Source organism: Cylas formicarius, unplaced genomic scaffold, assembly GCF_029955315.1.
Source record: "Cylas formicarius isolate icCylForm1 unplaced genomic scaffold, icCylForm1.1 PGA_scaffold_5__7_contigs__length_24384050, whole genome shotgun sequence".
NCBI lineage: Eukaryota > Metazoa > Arthropoda > Insecta > Coleoptera > Brentidae > Cylas > Cylas formicarius.
Window position 1 is genome coordinate 21,813,438 of NW_026844341.1, and position 20,836 is coordinate 21,834,273.

At 41.0% G+C, this 20,836-nt stretch overlaps 1 protein-coding gene across 9 annotated transcripts in view; it reads right to left on the reverse strand.

Annotated features, from left to right (window-relative positions):
- Nucleotides 1-20,836, reverse strand: part of LOC132702545 (protein unc-80 homolog) — a 44,859-nt gene that overhangs the window by 11,518 nt on the left and 12,505 nt on the right. For all 9 annotated transcript variants that reach the window (XR_009618896.1, XM_060671240.1, XM_060671244.1 and 6 more), the window contains 21 exons: nt 20,460-20,698; nt 19,451-19,572; nt 18,391-18,539; nt 16,160-16,286; nt 15,696-16,110; nt 13,968-14,158; nt 13,837-13,909; nt 13,563-13,777; nt 12,778-13,111; nt 12,404-12,495; nt 12,207-12,348; nt 11,690-11,904; nt 7,757-8,644; nt 7,514-7,700; nt 7,039-7,454; nt 6,847-6,979; nt 6,377-6,517; nt 6,126-6,319; nt 5,734-6,074; nt 3,653-4,061; nt 3,434-3,594 (listed from right to left, as the gene is read on the reverse strand). Coding sequence is in view for 8 of the 9 variants with exons in the window: in XM_060671240.1 (XP_060527223.1) it covers nt 3,434-3,594; nt 3,653-4,061; nt 5,734-6,074; nt 6,126-6,319; nt 6,377-6,517; nt 6,847-6,979; nt 7,039-7,454; nt 7,514-7,700; nt 7,757-8,644; nt 11,690-11,904; nt 12,207-12,348; nt 12,404-12,495; nt 12,778-13,111; nt 13,563-13,777; nt 13,837-13,909; nt 13,968-14,158; nt 15,696-16,110; nt 16,160-16,286; nt 18,391-18,539; nt 19,451-19,572; nt 20,460-20,698 (5,184 nt within the window). In the remaining variant the exon portion in view is untranslated. The remainder of the gene's footprint in view (nt 1-3,433; nt 3,595-3,652; nt 4,062-5,733; nt 6,075-6,125; nt 6,320-6,376; nt 6,518-6,846; nt 6,980-7,038; nt 7,455-7,513; nt 7,701-7,756; nt 8,645-11,689; nt 11,905-12,206; nt 12,349-12,403; nt 12,496-12,777; nt 13,112-13,562; nt 13,778-13,836; nt 13,910-13,967; nt 14,159-15,695; nt 16,111-16,159; nt 16,287-18,390; nt 18,540-19,450; nt 19,573-20,459; nt 20,699-20,836) is intronic.

Genomic DNA, 20,836 nt, shown 5'->3' on the forward strand with positions numbered 1-20,836 from the left:
GGCGATGTAACATTCTAATAGGTCAGGTTTTTCCTCTCGTATACATTAATCAAAATAGACTCAACAAAAACGCAACTTCATGAAATAAATAGCAAATAGTGAAAGGCTAAAAGAATATGCTTCAAATATTATAATACACTGATAACTGTCAAAAAATCAGTAATATAACCGCAACAGAGAACTACTATTGTTTTCAAAGCTACTGCGATGATTAAAATTAATAATATCATCAATTTTGTGTTTGTGTCTTTCAACAGGCAGATTTCTTTATATTTTTTAAGACATGTGGTCTATATTATTGAGATTATGGATATTTTTTTCCAATTGAGTGGACCTCAGTTATTTAAATTATGAATGTAAAAGAATTTATGTATTATTGAGACAAAATAGTAAATCAGATAGCCGTACTATGTTATATAATTGAAATTGCTATTCAAATGGCTATTCGAAATCTAATAATATAGAGGGTGTCTCATTTAAGAAAAGTTAACTAACAAAAAACTAAAAAATATCACGGATTCTGAAGATGATGCTAATAAGTTCGAAACGGTGCATCACAGACCCATACTCATTGAATCATTGAAAGGACTAACCAAAAATGCAATAAAAAGTAGGAGGTTCTATTTAAAAAAAATGTAACTTTGTTTTACCACCCTGTATATCAAAAAGTGACAATTAAGAAAATACATATAGCTATAAGATAATATAGTGGCCCTATTACAGTAAAAAGTGATGCGCCTCAGGTGGCTATGACATTTTCATAGAGAAGGTGCGCATGCGTCACCTCCAACTAACCGAATTGTCACAATGCCGTAATTTTTCTGAAAAATTGACTAATTTTTTTAAATTAATTTTTTTTTAATTTTTTTAAATTTTTGAGACAATAAACTACACTTTTCAGGGTTTGGTAATGTTAATTCTGTTACATTTAGGGCTAATTATTTATTGACTTGTTTTATATTAGTTTTTAATTTTCTTGGCTACATTTTCCAATACCTAGAGTTTTTTTATGAAATTGTCAATTGGTACTTTTCATAATTATATATTTGGGTGGCGAAACTTTCTGCAATTGCTAGACGTGCCATGAAAAATTTGGCGTTCTGTCTATATGAGGGGCTTGTTGAACATTTTTTCCACTTAGATGTTTTCAGTGCGATATCTAGTATTTACATTTTCAATGGAGGTTAAACAAACTGTTTGCACCTATTTACGGGCACAAATTCGGGAGAAAATAGCTAGTATCGTGTCTATAGGGCTTAAAGAACCCAAACTACTTACAGGATTATATTAAAGACGCCGATCCGTATGCTGTAATTCAGCATAATAATAACCATGCACTTGTCGCTAATTTTTTTTACAACGCTTTTCACACCTTAATTCCTTTTTTGCCTGAAAATTTAATAGGATTTCGACATATTTTGTGAAAATGCTGCCGTAAAAATATAGCATCCAAACGTTGACGACCTGCCAGCGGCCATGTTGGTTGTTGAAAGCCGCAATGCCTCATGGATCGAACGTCAGAATTTGTAATTAGAGGTGCCATTGGTTAAAAGCGAAATTTCAAATCGCGTGCATGTGCATATTGAACAGACCTTCTGAAAATATTGTTCTCTATAAGTCTAGTTTTCGAGATAAGGGCCACCTTGTGGTGTGGTTTTGCTACTGGGACTATAATACGGTCTTGGACTTAAACATGAGCAAGGAAAACAACACCTATTCAACATTACGATTAAATTTTGCGTTATATATGCGTTAAAACATTTTAATTCGGTTGCGATTTTATAGGGTGTGATCTAGAGCGCCGTGATCGCCGATTGACATTATTTCACAGCGCTGACGTATCATTTAATCGCGTCAAATAACCGAGTCATGGCGTCGTGTTTGTTAATTTCGCTTAGTTTTGAAGTAAAACCGTACGTTTAACTCTACTAAAGACCATAGAAAGTGTTGTAGTGAATAATAAAGAACAACGGGCTAACGGACAACGAGTATGCTTGTGTAGTACGATGCCGACGCCGGTTTGTGAATCTGGATGTCAATCCGTAATCCCGAACATCGCGAAGAAAGTAAGTATTAAGTGATTACGTAAAGTTCACGGAACCATATACGGGTTTTACGGCGTAATCCGGTATTTAACTTTGGTAAATTTTTATGAAGATCTAAACGCAGGCCTACCTCGCTTGGGTTTCTCTTTGTGACCCTCGACCCTTTCGAAACATATGTATATATATATATATATATATATATATATATATATATATATATATATATATATATATATATATATATATATATATATATATATATATATATATATATATATATATATATATATATATATATATATATATATATATATATGTGTTTCGAAAATTACTCTTCAAAAAACGATTCCGCGTGGTGTCCTATACAGGGAGTTCCAAAATTAATACACCAACTTTTTATGGCATGCTTTACCTCGAAAATAGTCCATAGTCCAAAAATGCACGTTAAAGTTCTAAAAAAATACTTTTTTTATCGTTGAAATTCTGTACACTGCTTTCAAGCAGCAAAAGACCTTTTTGATGCGAAATACATTTTTTTAAGTTATCAGTGAAGTCCGTACCAGATTTGTATGGAATATATTTTTAAGCAAGAAATGGTTCAACTCAAACAGTATACCGATTCAATTTGGAACAGATTTGAGCTATAGACTTTTTCCCGTACGTTTTAAAATAAAAAATAAAAAACAATTTGGTGTATGGCAAATTCGACAAAGATTAAAAACCTAATAATACGGACGTCACTTGTACCGTGCGTTGTAACTTCTTTGTTTTTAGAGATATCAAGAGACAGATAGATGTTTTTAGAGATATAAAGGTAAACAAAAAAACAATATGTAGGGTTAATAGCCAAGTTTTTAATTTTTTTCAAGTGACGTATAAAACGAAACTCTATCAATTTTCTGACATATGAGCCCACATCATATTTTTTTTAAATTAAGCACCCAGTATATTACATGTGTTAAAGAATATCTATATTTTGGTCTATATATGTCGATAAAGTATCTAGAGTGGTTTTTTTCTTAGAACACTCCGTATAATGGAAAGAAATCTTTTCCGGACATTTGTTTATATAGGCAACTAGGACTTATTTTCGATATAGAATATGCTATAAAACTTGGCTGCATTAATTTCAGAACACCCCGTATAGTTCTGTTAGAAAAATATTCATAGAAATGTCGTACGCGGTTTTTACTCTAAACTACCAAAATCATGTGATTATTCGCCTTCGTGTATCGTGTCGGTCGAATTGGCATATCAAATTCCGCATTTATCTAAGGTCTATACTTTTCGATTCGAGGGCACAGGGCGGCCCTCAGAATCTTTATGCAATGAATCTGTACACTATCGTGGAATAACGACCGAATATCGCAGAATATAAAACCGCTTACTTGGTGAGCTCGGCACAATTCTCAATCAGGCAACGCAACGCCACCGACAACTGGTGGATGATATCGCGTTCGTTTTTCTTGAATTTTTTGATCGAATTGCTTATGTAGGCCGGTTTCCGAATCTGGTCCACGTAGTACGGCAAAATCGCCTCCAAAATCACCTTGAACAGCGCCCCATTTGCCTTTAAAGTATACGCAATCGCTTCCGCACCCGCTTACCAACATCTGGTATCCCCTGCTGCTCTCCGCCGAATACGATACTACCATTACGCACATGGAAATGCAATCGAGGATGGTAACGTCGTTGTCCTCGTCGTGGTAACAGAAATCGATCGCCTTCACTGGTTCCTTCACGAGCTCGGCGATGTTCAACGGGTCGGGCGACGGGGTCTCCAAGCTCAACAACAGATTGAACAGGCAGCTGGACTGGATCTTGTGGGCGTTCCCATACGTGCCTTCCTCGTCCGTGTCGAGCATGGCGGATACCGAGCCGAACATCTGCAGGATGAACGGTTTCCTGTTCATCGTGTAGAATTCTTTTACCGCGTATTCGATCGTGGTCGTCACCAGCTTGTTCGTTTGGTGATTGGAGTAGATCTTCAGTAGGGTCGGCATTATCAACAGATATCTACGAAAAAAACTTTTCGCATTCTCGCTCTGCATCGAAACTGCTACCAGGGATAAGGGATTTGTAAAAAATTAGTAAAAAACTATATTGTTTCTCCAAGTATTCAGCCTGATGTGCAATACACTTTTACATTCGCTAAAACCAATCATCAAAGCACTTTTCGTCATCGATTGGGACACCTCCAAAACCTCCAACGCATCAATCGCTTCATCTGGTGTCAAAAACCGTTGCCCACGTAAATTGTTCTTAATGTATGGGAATAAAAAGAAGTCATTAGGTGCTAAATGAAATGCTCAAAAACCTCTTTGTTTGCGCTGATCGGCGAGAGCTAGCATTGCAATAGTGATTGGTCTTCGGCGGTAGGATTTTCTAATTTCTTCGAAGACTTTGGTTGTGTACCATTCAGAATTGACTGTTTTACCATTCACCAGAGAAACCGTTGCAAGGTGGCCAGTTTTCCCGAAGAAACAGGCTACCATTTGTTTGGAGGTGCTTCGCGCACGAACACCTTTTGTGGGCTTTGTCTCATTCTGAAAGACTCACACAGTCGATTGCTGCTTCCTTTCAGCTTCATATGCATAGTCCGACGTTACGATGTCATAGATGTGATTGGAAGCACCGCGTTAGTATTTTTTTAGCCTTTCTTTCGACCAATCAACACGAGCCTTTTATTGAGCTGATGTCGTGTGGAATCCAGCGCGAACAAATTTTTTAGCGACCAAATGCTATTTCAATACAGTTTCAAATAACTCTCAACTCTATCTATCCCATATATAGAACCTAGCAAGAAAATTTCGAAACATCTATCTAAAATTGGCCTCAAGGTTGTTCGTTTTGGCAATCAAAAAGAGGAAATTATCCAGTATAATGATCTGAAACTTTTATTCAATGGTGCTTTTTTGATAGTAAGCTGCTTTTTGATCCTCACTTGTCTTATTTACTGCAGAAGTCTTACGGGAAACTGAAAGCACTTTACATGTATAAAGACTACTTATCTACTGAGATTAGACTTAAATTGTGTGACTCTCTTATACTCTCTTTATTGGGACGCTATATACTGGCCGCCTCTAAGACGGAAAGATCAATACATCTTACAAAAATTGCAAAATGCCTGCCTGAGATACTCGTAGATTTGGTCATATAAGATCGACACTTAAGGATTCTCAGTGGTAAAGTCTCTCTACGTTAGTGTATAAAATTATTAGGTACGAAAAGCTCTATGATAGACTGGTCAGGGGTAGTCGTCATCGTAACCTGTTCTATGTTCCCAAGCATAGTACGACTGCGTTTCAGAGCTCTTTCACGTATAATGCTATTAAAACTTACAATTCACTTCCTACATTTAAAAAGAAATTAAAACAGCTGGTGAGATTGAGGAGAGGTTGAACCGCTGATTATTATTATTATTTTCTTAATTTTTTTTTTTGCTTGTTGTTTTTCTTTCATTTTCTTTTAGTCGTTTTTGAATATAGCCCTTGCTTTTCCAGTGTCTGTTTTTTTCTTTTTTTTTACATTTATCCCCCTTTGATTTGTTTAAAATTGTCAAATTGTGAATTAGGTGGTTGTATTGACGCTGTTAGACTTCGGCACCTGTTGAACTCTATTATGGTTCATTCTTTTTGTTATATTTTAATTTAGGCTATTTATTATTACCAGAGTAAAAAGTACTTGCCCGTTGGTTGAAAATATATTCTTGAAGTTGAACGCGGCGTTGATATAAGTCGCCATGACGTATCGCAAGATGCACGCGTCCTCTGAGTGGAGAATCAGAGCGCCGTTCAGCACGTTGACAAACAAGTGAATGTCGCCGGAGTATGCGAAATTGCCGGCCATTGCTTCGAACATCCTAGCGATGAGCCTCACCCACATAAACTTATGCAGCACGTCGAGACCTAGGAGCTCTTTGCCTAAGGGACCGTTCTTGTACAGCTCCAGATCGGACTCCAGAGCTTTCCTGGGAAAGGACGGTAACTTCATCAGCTCTTCGTGAAGAAATACCACCCGTTGCACTACCTAGAAGTTTAGAAGTGAATAATCGCGTATGGGTCTGCCGGGATGACTTGCCATGTCGACGTTTTTCAATATGGCCCAGGTCAGAAGAACTTTACCGATCTCGACGAATTTGTGAACCACTTCCTGTTTTTGCAACGCATGGAACGCTTTTTCCGGCTCCATGTGGGTGAGCTCCAGCTGGGGATATTGGGACCGCTTAAAGAAGTAATAATCTCTTACGTACGCGGAAGGGTTTCTGATCTGATCTACGGAAACGTCAGACTAATTGGCGCTATTATAAAAAAAAAGGAGAGCGCACTAACGAGTCTTGAAGTCGACCAAGAAGTACTCGTCGTGCTTGTCCTCATCGATGCCGAAGAAATCCAACGCCTCCCGCAAAATCTGACAGAACTGGGTGTCCTCTTGCACCGGAAACTGGGACGGTATTCCCGCAGCTCCCGGGTCTAAAAGATATAATGGACGTCGAAAAGGGCAACCAATTTCAGTAATTGTTTTTACTAATTACCAAAGTTGGTATGTTATTTAGAACATGATGTAGAGAGAAGTTAAAAAGGAGAGAAGCTCAAAAAATGTTATTGTTATTATGGCTAATTAACCATGATAAATGCCAGACAGACTGCCCCTGCTTTTGCTTCACAAAAATATTTGGCGGGGTCGTGTTTAAAGTCTTTTCCATAGGGTCAACACAGTCTTAAACCAATCCCAACGCCCTTGAGACCACTTTCATTTCCTACGTGTTCTGTAAAATCATTAAAAAAGAATCGTGGCTCACCTTGAGGTCCGTGAACGATGATCTTCTTGGCCGAAGGCACGTTAGCCGTCAACAATATGGACGCGTCGCACTGCTCTTTACGTAGGATCTGCTTCAAGTCTTTGAACATTATACCGTGGACGCTGTGCACCACCTGCAAGATGGCGCGCACTCAGAAACGCCCGGAGGCAGAGTACTCTAACCAAAACCCACCATCCACAGTATCGAAAGCGCGGACCCGATGAGCAGTTGCCCGTCTTCGTGGGGACTACGGACGTAGAACATGACGTAACCGATGATATGGTTGTACAAGGCAAACGCGGCCTGTTGGGGCAGCTTCGGTATGAACCGGATCAGGTGCCGCAAAATCTTAAACATCTGGTCTTGTTTTTCGCGAGTCAGTCGTTCCAGAACGTAGCGCAGGAAGAGGGCGCTGTCTTCGACGAGGCACGTCCAAATTAACGAGTACGCCACTTCGTATACGGCGCAGCCTTCCGAAGAAACGGCGGCGTCGTCGAGGAGGTTGATTATTTGTATCACCGCCGAACACAAACAAGAAGGAAACAAGGAGTGGGCGGAGTGGAGGTGGTGCCCCGCATTCCTCGGCTGACCCTCGGCCTGGTCGTCGTCTGTACAAGATTATACCGTCCTTAGTATCGTAGAGATATCCTACGGGCATTGGGATTACCGTCTTCGTGCTCCTCGCTTACATGGTGCAAGCTGGGTTCGTGCGCAGCTAGCGTCGTGATCGGTATGGTCGTGATCAAAAAGTTCTCCCTCTCCTCCCTCTTTTTGTCGTCTTGCGCTTGCAGCGCCATCTTGATAAGCTCAGTCTGTTGTTTCTTGCGGGTCTTGGTCGCCGTGACGAGCGACCTCTATCGGCGAACATTGACTCGTTAAACGACGCAAAGAAATCTCGCTAAATACTCACGTGCCGCTCTTGGTTGATCGTCACCTCCTCGACTTTAGTCTTGACCAACAGCTCCCACGGCGAGTCGACCACATCAAGCGACTCGATGCCGATCTTTGGCGACGGCAACGTGAACTCGATGCCCGGTGGCGGCACCTTAAACAGCACGTGCGCGTTTTCCTCCATGCGGGGCCACACTTGAAAACGCATCTTCCACAAGACCTGGAACCTCAGGATAGCGTTGATCCTCACGGTCGCCTCCGAATGCGAAAGGCCGTGCTGCATAATTTCTGCTACGTGCGCGGGAGTTTTGACCGCCGCCAAAATGAATAGGGACGCGGCAGCAGCCACCACCTCCTGGTTCATCTCGAGCAACAGTTCCCACGCCACGGGTATTATGTCGACGAAGTTGTCCTCGGTCAATATGACCGCTCCCTTTAATAATGCCGCTAGGGGAGCGTGGAAACCATCTTTGACCTGGGTTTGGATGTATTTTAAAATGGGAGGCGGCTCAGTCGGTTTGCTGTCATCACTCGTCTGGGAGGAGCCGTTGACTCTGTCGGAATCGGCCATATCTCTAGACGACTCCTTGGACGCCAACTTGCTCGCCTGCGAACCGTCCAGATTCCTATCGATTTTATCCTTTTTGCCGACGCTGTCTTTCCTCTTGATGGGCGACACTTGCGAGCTGGTTTGGTCCGACACCTTCCTGTTCTGGTTCTTCTCCTTTTTGGTGCCCTTTTTTTTCGGCTCCTGCTCGGACACCAAGCCGAACTCTTCACCGTAGACTTTTCGCGTAGCTTTTATCAGTCTCGTGCAACCCCTCATTACGCGGCGATAGCAGAACGGGTGGCAAAAGTTTTGGTGCGGGCAGAAGTAGTAGAAGGAGTTTGCCACTTGGACCATCACCTAGAGAGGTGATTAAGGTTTAATGTTTTCGACAATTGTGATGGAAAGAGGAAGGAAAAGTTTCCATTCAGACCGAGTCATTTCGTTTGTTTCTAAGATTAACAACGACTGCGGGTACCATATATAGCTATAGGCTAAATGATAGATGTGAAAGATATGGACTAAACATAAACCTTAAGAAAACCAAAATACATGATTATTACATAGAAAGTAAATGTTAACGGAATTCTTACTATAGACAATACAACGATAGAAAGAGTAAGAAAATGCAAATACTTAAGAACACGAAACAATGGAGCAGTCTCATGGAATCAAAAGTGGAGTGGAGGTAGCCAAAAGTGCATTTGTAAAGAAAAAAAAGTTCCTTTGCAGCAGAGATATAAATTTCGGACTAAGAATAAGAATGCTTCGATGCTACGTTTTTACTTTACGGGTCAGAAGCATGGACAATGTAAAAAGCAGGTATGTACATGATCGGGGTTTTTGAAACATGGTGTTATGGACGAATGTTGAAAATCTCATGGTCGATTTTTATACAACTTAAAGTCGTTTCTCGCATCCTACTCGCCAACACTTTCTGTCTCTCCAGTCCTCTTCTTGTAGATTTCTTGGGGTCATTGCGTTTCTTATACCGTCTCCCCATGTGTTTCTGGGACGTCTTCTTTTTCTTTTTTCTGGAGGAACCCAATTCAATATTTTTTTTTGGCCATCTATCATCCGGCATTCGACATACGTGGCCGTACCATCTTAAACTTTTGGCTTCGATGGTGTCAACAATGGTGGTGTCTATCTTCATTCTTTGTTTTATCTCATTGTTACATATTTTGTCTAGCAGTGTTAGTACACAACAGCGTCTCCAGTAGTCCATTTCCAATTGCCAATAATTTTTTACGTAAATAATCAGTCATTTCCCATACTTCGGCCCCATAGAATTTGGGTACTCCACAGTATTCCATTTAACTGCTTTGTTCCATGTTTTCTCTGTCGGATGCGGACCTTAATTTCAGCTTCACTAGTGCCACTTTTTGTTATATTTACTCCCAAGTACTCATAGCAATCGACACATTTTATAGTTCCCTGATCTAGGACTAAATCTCTGTTTGTGCCTCCTGCGATAAGATATTTTGTTTTTTCCATATTAGTTGATAAACCCCAAGACTTGTACGCCTCGGTCTGTTTCCTGACCATATAGTTTATATCATCCTCATCCTCAACAAATATGACCTGGTCATCGGCAAAGTGCATTGTGAAGAGTTTATCATTACCAACAGAAATTCCCAAGTTTCGGCAGCTGTGTGTCCAATGTCTTAACGTGGTGTTCAGGTATATCTTAAACAAGGTAGGAGCGATTGCACAGCCCTGCCGTAGGCCTTTAGATATTGGAAATTCCTCCGACAATTTCATTCCCAATTTAATGCTGCTAGTCATATCAGTGTACAAATTTTTGACAGCCTATATATAGACGTTACATACACTATTTTCCGACATTGCAGGCCACAGTCTACTGAGGGGCACACTGTCATAGGTTTTTTTTATTTAAATCTATATCATATGTGTTTCTGAATCCCGAGCCATTCTTTTTTCTAGTAGTTGTTTCAAACAGAATAAGTTATCAGAGCATGATCTGCCTGCACGGAAACCATTTTATTCATCTATGTCATGAATTTGTTGTTCTATTCGTGTTTTAATGATTTTTCCATATGGTCTTGAAAGGGAGTTTGTTACACTAAGTCCTCTATAGTTTGAACATAAGTTCCTGTCACCTTTTTTATGTAAATTCGATATGTAGGCAGTTTTCCATTCTGGGGGTAATTGTTCGCCTCTCAAGAAACAGTTGAAAACAAATGTAAGTAGTTGGAAGAGTAAGTTTGGTCCATCCTTTAAAAGATCGATGGGAATTCCTTTTGACCCAGAAGCTCGTCCATTTTTCATTTCTCTAAAAGAGCCTTTCTTACTTCTTCTTCTGTTATTAAATCTTCTTCTGTAAGTGAGCTATCTAAACTTATACTCTCGTCTTGACTCTCTCTTATAAATTCTGGGCGATTTTCGGTGAACAGTTGTTTATAATGGCATACCCACTCACTCGGCTGTATGAAGGTGATAGGGACGCTTTCTTTTTTGTCTGTTTTCAGTGAGTTCTCCATCTTCACTGGTTCTAATGTATCCTATTTGCTGATCGATTTGCATGCATCTGTTGTCCCATAAATCATTTTTCGCTTTTCGTACAGCTTTTTTTACTTCATAGGAGCAACGAGAATAGTATATTCTATCTTCTGTTCTATTTGTAGTCAGTCAGGTGTTATATGCTTGTTTCTTTTCTAATGTCAATGTTCAACGTCTTCGTTTCACCATTCGGTGATCTTATGTGAGTTATTTGTTTGTTTTTCTCTCAAGGCCTCCATTGCGGCTTCTCGTATACATCTCAATATGCTATTATAGGTATTTAAACCAGATGAATATGTTACATTACTGAGTTTTAAATTTAACCTGAGTGTATATAGGAATGCCGTCGATTCCTCTTTTAGACCATCCAATTTATATGTTATTTCATGTGTTTCTTTTCGACAATTTGTTATTGGCTGTTTGTCTGAATGGATTATCAATGGAAAGAAAGCTTTTGTCTTTACGACGTTATGATCTGTGCCGCACTCTGCACCTCTACACACTCGAACATCATATAATCTTCTTTTGGTGGTTTGTCTAGTTACAATAAAATCAATAATTTTGAATTTGTTGTCCTATTCGTGTTTTAATGATTTTTCCATATAGTCTTAAAAGGGAGTTTGTTACACTAAGTCCTCTATAGTTTGAGCATAAAGAAACAATTAACTCTCTAAAAAGGAATAATTTGACCACGTGATTAGGGGCCCTAATTATGCGATGCTGCAGAGCATTATGGAAGGAAAGATCAAGGGCAGAAGGAGTCACGGGAGAAGAAGAAGCTCTTAGCTCAACAACCATTCAGAGCAACTTTTAACAAGATTAGACATGCCATGATAATATCCAACCCCCGTTAGGAGAAGAAACGGGAAGAAGAAGAAGTACCTTCATCCACGGCATATGTTTCGTGGTGTCTTCGCTCTCGTTGCTATCGCTGGGACTTTCCGGAGGCTGGTCGTCGCTCAAGACACCAGGAGATTCTTCTCCGCTCACTTCCCCAGCGACCCCCGGCTCCGAGGTGTCGCTCCTATCGGACAACGAGCTGACCTTCCGTTTCGACTGAATGGAATCGGTGCGCTTGACCGTTTCCGGTATGCGCCCTAAAATCCCGAACCTAGTTCACTAAACAAAAAAGCAACGACGTACGTCGCGCCCGCAACACCAAGCCTAATTCAGACAGATACATCTACGGCATTCGTATTTCGGCACAGAACTTGTTTCTAATCACTCTTGCCACCGCAACATATATTGGCATAGGGTATTTTGGATTAACTCCGTTCATTTTTTATTTCGCAAAAAAAAATCGTAAACCTCAAGACTGAAAGAAACAAGAGGGGAATCGTATGAAAGCTTGCGAAGCGGATGACAGTGGACGAGCGAAAGCGAAACACGCAATCCTTACATTCGATTTCCATGTCTTTGCCCTCCTTGGTACCTCTACGCAACTTTAGGCTTCGTCTTTTAAACGAACCTCCGCCGGTAGCGGCGGTCGCTCTCCTCAGCAAATAAGGGCGGCTCTGCCGTTTGCCGTCCTCCTGCATCATCTGCAAAATAAAACGTTGTATTGCGAGTTGCGGAAGGAGACTTTACTTCGCGCACCTGGGTGGTGACCGTAGTGGTACCGCTCTCCTCAGACTCGTTGTCGGGCTCGTGAAGCACGAAGCTGATCTTCCTCTCCGTCTGGCCTATTGCTAATGGGTTTTTTAAATGTGGCAAAAAGAAAACACATACGTTAGAAGGTCCGGACGCAAGAAGAAAGTTACCGTCGGCGGGGAAACGGGATGAAAGTGTGTATACAAGATGAGTGCACCTTAGTCTAAATCGAAGTGTGTGGCCAGTGTCTTACGAAAAATACCCTATACCGAGACAGAGATTGATGTGGGAATCAACTACGGTCGTCCAGCATTTCCACATCGAATACATCAATACGAAACTATATAGTAACCATTCACCCACCAGACGGGCGCCCTTACCAGGATCGCGATCTCCCACGATACTCTGCAAACTCTGGGCCGACGTTTGGGAGTGTCCCATCGAAGAGAGGGCCATGCTCCACCTCCGGTTGGCCTCGCGATTGTAGAATTTCTCCCACGGAGGCGCGCGTTCCTTGCCGACGATCCTAGACGACTTGGGCAGCGTCTGGTACGTCTCCCTGAGGAATGCAGTGATCTCTTGCAAGAGCACGCAGGCAATGAGACGCAAGGCGGTCGGACAATTTGAACCGAACGTGTTGATACTCGCTTCGTCGAGGAAGTCCTCCTCCTCGTCTTGGATCTGGAGCTCCTTTTGTTTGTCCGGGTCTGTTACCTGGAGTGGAACTAGAGCTATTAGAGCCGAAACTTTTATAGGAGCCTGCAAAACCCCAAACCTATACTTTTTAAAGTTACACTTAAAGTCAGCTATGATGGAATTTCACTTTTAATGTTAAAAATGCCTCGAGAATTTTTACTTTCCAGCCTGTTGCGTGTCCTATTCCTAAAGTAAATTCTCCTGAATCGGTTAAGGTCGTAGAGAAGGTCGTGTCCTTACAGCTCTACGAATTTATTAAAAATAATGACATCCTATTTGTTTTTCAATCAGGTTTCTGGACACAGTACTGCAAGAGTTTTGTTGAATTAGAGTTTAGTAATTAGGAACCTATTTACCACGAATCTTTAATTCCTTGATAAAGCGATCTAACAAAATCGTCATCGAAATTGTAATTATGGCTTGGCTTGGAAGGGATTAAGCGTCGAGAAATTTAATTTCCTTTACATACCATGGCCGATATCTGCGCCTGAGTATTTTTATCCTCGTTGATCATCTCTTCCAGCCGCTGGCCGATAATCTCCGCCCACTGGTAGAACATTTTGCCCGCCGCCCTTTGCATTACATGTGCCCTGCGGTTGACGTTGTGACAGTTGCCTCTGGTCGGCAGCGGTCCCGACGGCCGGAACACCGGGAAGTTCAACTTCATCCACGACGGCCATTGCCCTGACGTAACCACGGCGTGGTAAGCGATTTAATAGCGATAAGGACCGATCGGGGCTTACCCTTGTTGCAACAGTGCACGAAATAGGCGCATTCTAGGAATAGGGTAGCCCGAGCTACCACCGCAGAGTGAGGCTGTAACGTGGAACGCGTTTCAGGCGTGAAGGGGGGGGGGGGCGGTTGGAGCACTTACCAGGTCCAACGCGGAGGCCAATAAGAACGCGTCGGGAACCGAGCCTGGGGGACACGTTTCGAGCAGAAACGACAGCCTCAGAGCTCCGTTATAAACCGTGCCCGTTCGGATCAGTTTGCGCTCTTTAAGGAACACAAACTCGGATTCGCGAGACGTTTCGCCGAACTCGAACGAGTTTCTGCGGCTGAAATCTGTCAAAACGTTGCACACAAAAGTGGTCAAAACTCTTTTAAGGGATAAACCGCAGAGGAAAGAGGGTAATTAGTTGAAATTTCTCTGTAATAATATATTTCCTTTTGTACTGAAATTCCTGTAAATTCTCCTCTGAAAATTCTCTGTCATTAGTTAGAATTGCTCTAGAATTGCTTTCTTTTATCTACGTTTTATTTGGAATCCTTCTGAAACTTCTGGGAATTTCTCTGAGGATCCTCTATAATTAGGAATCCCGTTATATTGTACACCGTGTGCCAAATAAAATGATCCACCTTACCATCTGGAAACCCATAGGAGATACGAAAAAAAGTATATTGAACACTCCTCAAGGTTTAAAGTATTATCATTTTTATACAGAGTGTACCAAAAGTGTCAGCCCCCCTTCCGACATCAACTTTGTTATTTTAAATGGAACACGATGTATATTTCGACATTTTTCGAATCCTTGGTTAAAATGAAGGACACTTTCTTAAAAAAATCCTATTCGAATTTTGTTTAGTTTAGGCGGAAGTTGAGGTTACGTGTTTTTTTCATATTTTAATTGCCCCATATAAAATTGTGTTGCGACGCTACCGAGCCAGTCATAGTCAACTATATTTTTAAGTATTTTGATATTTTTTTGTTGTTTTGACGACAAATGAAACTAGCATTTTAAGAGGAACTTTATGGACCGAACGAATTAAGGAAGTCTTTTTAGTTAATTTTTTGTTTTATGGATTTATGTATTGAAATTTTTTACTTTGTTTAGTTAGCCTATAAATTTTATTTATTTATTTTTGTTATTCTGAAATTTTATTAAATCTGTGTGTGTAAAGTGTGTACTATAGACTCGATCTTTTTCAAAATTTCCACGTATTATGAACACCCTGTATTGTTAGCAATAGGTCTTATTCCTATTTCTTTACTATTTAAAAAATGTGGGCAGCATTAAATATCTGAAAAAGTAGGTAAAATAAGATAAATATAATACAAGATAAATTACGAACTTATCTTATTTTGTGAGCTAGAATTGATATCTGAATAAAAATATGGTGTGTTCCATTTGAGAATCTCAAATAGGTGGTGCCAAAACGACACCACCTATTTGGGACACCATGTATCAGCTGAGACGCATCTGTCAAACTGATTGAGTAGTGCATTATCTCCTTAATCTGTGGTTAAATTTTCGTTGCAATACTTGCATCAGTAACGTCACAATACAATTTTATATGGGGCAATCAAAATATGAAAAAAAAACTGCCCAAACTACGAAAAAATTCGAATAGGAATTCCAAAAATTTCGAAATATATAGGATGTTTATTTTTGGGACACCCTGTATCAACAATATCATAATATTTCAAATCTACAGGAGAGTCCAAGAAATTTTTGTACCAAACTGTTTTTCGTATCTCGTATTCCATTGGAATTCTAATTAATTACAGAGGATTTCCAGTGTACACCATAATTCTTCTAGAGGTTTGCCGCTCTTAGTTTTTGTCGTGCCGACTTTAAAACCGTCAACTTTTCGCACTCACTTCCGCCGAGCGTCTCCTCCATGCTGCCGTCTTTCTTCTTGCCCTTCTTCAAAAACTTGAGCCGGTCCTCCATTCGGCGTTTCGCCTTCTGGAACGTGTAGCCCACGTGAACCTTGCCTGAGCCCCGGTGCTGACTGAATTTCGACGACTGACGTATAAAACTGGCCGTGTCGTTGAACGAATCGCCGTTGTCGCCGCAGTCGACCTCGTCGACCGACTGATTCTCGCCTTTCTTGAACCAATTGGCGATGGCGCCCATTTTCTGTTTGCGCGTCTTTTGGAGGCCCGCCTCGAGGGCTATACCGAGCGCTTTCTCACTTTGCCGGGGCGTCAGGATGTGGTGCTTCTTGCGCAGGTTTCCCAACGGGCTCTGGTTCGATTTCGATATCTCGTCCGCTTCCGTTTCGAGCAGGCTCTGGAACTGGCAGTTGCTGCGCGAGACCAGACCAAGAGATGGCACTTACCGCGCAGGTCGACGAGGTGCTGCGTTTTTTGAAGAAGAGCTTTCTGACGATGCCCTTATCGTCGATCGTGTACGTCACGTCCGACTGGCCGTCCATTTGATCTTCCAGCTCCGAAGGGTGCATATGCCTACGGCAGACAAAAAGGTTAAGGTTGAGGCGATACTCGTTAATCGATTAATGCCACCAAAAGTCCTTTTTTTTTATTCAAATAAAAATGTATGCGAAATAACTATAGATTAATCCAACGAATACTTAAGTCACTTTCATTGTTTGGTATCGATTTCATTGCATTTTCTTCATGCATTGAAAATGGTATAAAAATGAAAATTAGGGTAATATGTGCGCAGTATTAGGTGCCCTTATTTTTTATTTAAACATTATACAAAAAATTCACTATACAAAAATTAAATTATAAAGCTGTGTTGACTGTACGATCGATCATCACACCTTTGCCAATTCTCCAATGCCACTTCCTCGATGGCTTGATATAATATAGGGTGTTTTTTTTTCGATGTATAGATATTTAAGTTGCAATAAAACAACGATGGATTATTCGATTGACGTGAATTTTATTTATCCGAAAGATAATATTTTAAATATGATTTCTGGCATATGACCGCCACGGCTAGCGCGGACGTAGTCCAATTTTCGATGTCTTTTTCCAACATTTGTGGCCGTATATCGGCAATAACACGGCGAATGTTGTCTTCCAAATAGTCAAGCGTTTGTGGCTTATCCGCATATCTAGACCAATGACTTTACATAGCCCCACAGAAAGTAGTCTAGCGGTGTTAAATCACAAGATCTTGGAGGTCAATTCACAGGTCCGAAACCTGAAATTAGGCGGTCACCAAACGTCTTTCAATAAATCGATTGTGGCACGAGCTGTGTTGCGCCGTCTTGTTGAAACCACATCTCCTGCACATCATGGTTATTCAATTCAGGAATGAAAGAGTTAGTAATCATAGCTCTATACCGATCACCATTGACTGTAACGTTCTGGCCATCATCGTTTTTGAAGAAGTACGGACAAATGATTCCACCAGCCCATAAAGCGCACCAAACAGTCAGCTTTTCTGGATGTAACGGTGTTTCGACATACACTTGAGGATTAGCTTCGCTCCAAATGCGGCAGTTTTGTTTGTTGACGTAGCCATTCAACCAGAAATGCGCTTCATCGCTAAATAAAATTCGCTTATGAAAATCGGGAACAACGGCAATCTCATTTTGGGCCAATTCGACGAATCTACGCCTATTCTTGCACGACTTGGATTTTGTAAGCACGTAAACCAAGATCCTTCCGCAAAATCTTCCATAAAGTGGATGGACACAGATCCAATTCCTGTGCTCGATGGCGGATGGACTCTTTCGGGTCTTCCTCAATGCTACGCTCTACAGCAGCAATAGCTTCTTTTGTACGCACCGTACAAAACATATACATTTTATTCTCTACACTTTTAGCCTAGGAGGTGTGTCCAAAAAGTAAGGTGAATTTTAAGTTTTATCAAAAGGTATTTATTCATTCACCAAAATTAATCTTGTCCCCTTCAAAGTAACCCCCTCTCTCCACATGTACCACTTCTAGTAAGCACTTTCTGGTATAACCTTGGGTTCTTCCAGCTATTTTTTTTATCTCCTCGTTCCAAACATCGTTCTTTTCATAGGTTTCTTGAGTTTTGGGAGCAGGAAAATATCGCAGGGGGTCATATCCGGTGAATATGCTGGCCGAGGCATGATTGTGATTTTGTTTTTGGCCAAGAAGTTAGACACAAGCAACGATGAGTGAGCAGTGATGCACAATCCATGACTTGTTTTCCCACAATTCCGGATGTTTTCTTCATATTGCTTCTCTCAATACTCTTTATTGACCATACGACCTTGTGGTAAGAACTCTCGATGTTACTATATAATCAAAGAAAACGGTAAGCAAAACCTTGATATTTGATCGAACTTGACGTGCTTTTTTTCAGTCTTGGCGATTCTGGGTTCTTCCATTGGGACGATCGGGGTTTGGTTTCGATGTCATTACTATATACCCATGATTCGTCACCAGTCATGACAACATTACAAAAAAAATCAAAGTCACCTTACTTTTTGAACACACCTCGTATAATAAGCAAATGAATCCCAAATAGCGTTCTGGAGTTTTAGTAAATTCAAAATGAAGGTGATCGCCACCATAGAGGTGCTCGAATTTGCTTTTATCTGGTATTCTAGTCATAATACTTCACCTAATTACTCGGGTGGTTTGTATGTTGGACTCCTTTTTGTTATCTCTGTCCGCGGTGTCGATTAAGGCGCTAAGGGCGACGCGTCGAAACACTCCGCCGTGGCCCTCCTTGACGTAGATCATCAGGAGGCGAATTTCGCAATACAAGCCCTGAAAAATAAACATTTTTATCACTTTATAATTTGTGAAATTGGAATTGTTTATAAACAAGCTGCCAAAAGGTTTTTATATTTTTTTAAATACATTTAAGATGGTTTCGGAAGACTATGAGTTCGCAATTTACTGAACATTTGGTCGCGAGATCGCTGTTTAGAAAGATCATCTCCATCTCTACGACCTATGCCGTACTATGTATGAAAAAAATTTTTTTTAGCTCTTACCCCCCCAAATGTTTCTTTTTGATATAAAAAAAATCCTAGCTAAAGATGAGCCCTGTAGCTCAATTCTAAGGGGTATTTTAGTTTCCCTTATAATTAAGATAGGAAAAAATTTTTTCACTAAAATTAAATTTACATATAACTATAAATAATTTTTTATCTACATAATTTAACAAAATTGTTTTCCTAATTAATAGTCGATGTTTTATTTGCAACACATGTATTAAGAAATTATTGTGTATTGTCATTCTTTAAAGCTCTCAGAAATTTCAATTGTTATCAGTAAAATAGCCGATAAGAAAATTTATTTGGTTGGTTTTTCATGTAGAAAATCAAGTAAACGAAAATTACCGAGTATAAAAAAAGTTTTATAATTATTTTTCTACAAGCATACAGATTCTAACCTCACAATTCGACAGTGTTTTGATGAAGTGATTCGTGATGTTATGAAAGTTTGGAAACCTACTGATATTCCCGAAAGAAAGAAGAAGAAAAGAAAGAAATTTTCTTCAAAATACTACTTCCCGTTTTTCCAAAGCTGTGAAACACCCTGTACATGACCTTCTGATAAAGATATAGGGTTTCTAAAAGACTCTAACTTATAAAAGGAAAAAATATATCCAGCTGCGTCCTTAAGGGCGCCATCTTTCTGTAGGGATGAAAAGAAAAACGAAAAATACGCACCATATTTTCGGGCGATTTGATTTCCTTCATCGCCCTCACGAATCTGGTGACGAGCGGCTTCAGACAGTGCGTGACGACTTGACCTTCGACGCCCCTGGTGCCGCCGCCCACGCCGCCGACGCCTGTCAACCCAAAGTGAGTTTGTGCGCTACCCGGCTGATGCAGCCCCCCAGTATCTGGTGACTTGACCGATCCAGTGCCCTTCGGATGGGCTACACCCAAAGAAACGGTACCGAGATGTGTACGTGTACGACTCCTCTAAACGCACGAGTCAATGAGTCGCCGTCGACTTTCTCCGAAAATATTTTAACCATCGGCGACCTCTTTCGGAGGCCGCAATAGTTAACGTGCCAGGTTTGTCTGGAACCCGTATTAAGCGAGCCGGCGTCGTTGTCAAAATTGCTATAACCGACTTTAGACACGAGCATCGGCTTCCAGGCAGTCCTCGCGGTCTAGGCTATACGGCTAGGTTCGGTCGAGTTAAGTGGACGGGAACGACAGTCTACGTAAGCTACTTTCTAAGAAGGCCAACCAAATTTCGCAATACCAGTCACTAGGGAGACAGCATTCTCTACTAATCGGTAACACCAACAACGGAGGCTTAAATACTATTCACAGCATTATGGTTCGATCTACGTCACTCCAGGTCCGGCTTTCAACACACCTACAAACGTATATTGGTAGCTGGGGCAATCTGACCCACTAACAAATGACACCGCCATCTTTAAATTGTCAAAAACCGGACCTCCTGTGCCGATTACGATAGGTTAGGTGTTTTCAAGGTGTACATTTCCGTGAGCGGAGGTATGGTTTATTTACAGAGAGAACCTCTAACAGTTTTTACAACAATTGAGGTAATAATTACAGTCGCTATCGAAGACCTTTCGTTTCTGTAACTACCAAAACGGACACCGGGTAGAATAAAACCAAAAAAAAAATGACCGCGTGTGAAAACTTCTTCCACTTGCACCTTCGAGCAATCGCAAGGGGGAAGGGAGACGGTTCTTACTCAGAGGCGACAGCAGTGACGCGGGGTCCACGCAATAGCCGAGGTAGGCGTGCAGAATATCCATGATGTCCGCCAGCGGCTGCGATTTTACGTACTCCCGCAGGAACTTTTTGAATTGATTGGCGCCGGCCTTGTTGAGTCGCGCCAACAGGTTTTGGCACTGCGTACGCAGGAATTCCGCAGCAGGACCGCGCTGCCCGTCGGCGCAACCGTGCGGGCAGCCGAGGTGCTTCAACACTCTAGACGGAACCCGATGAAAAAAGACATTTTAGAACTGTAACAGTAAAATACTAAACATATTAACTACACGTATAGAATAGTTTCTTGCTTGTGGAATCATACATGAGCATTAACCCGGCCTAAGGAAAACCTTAGGT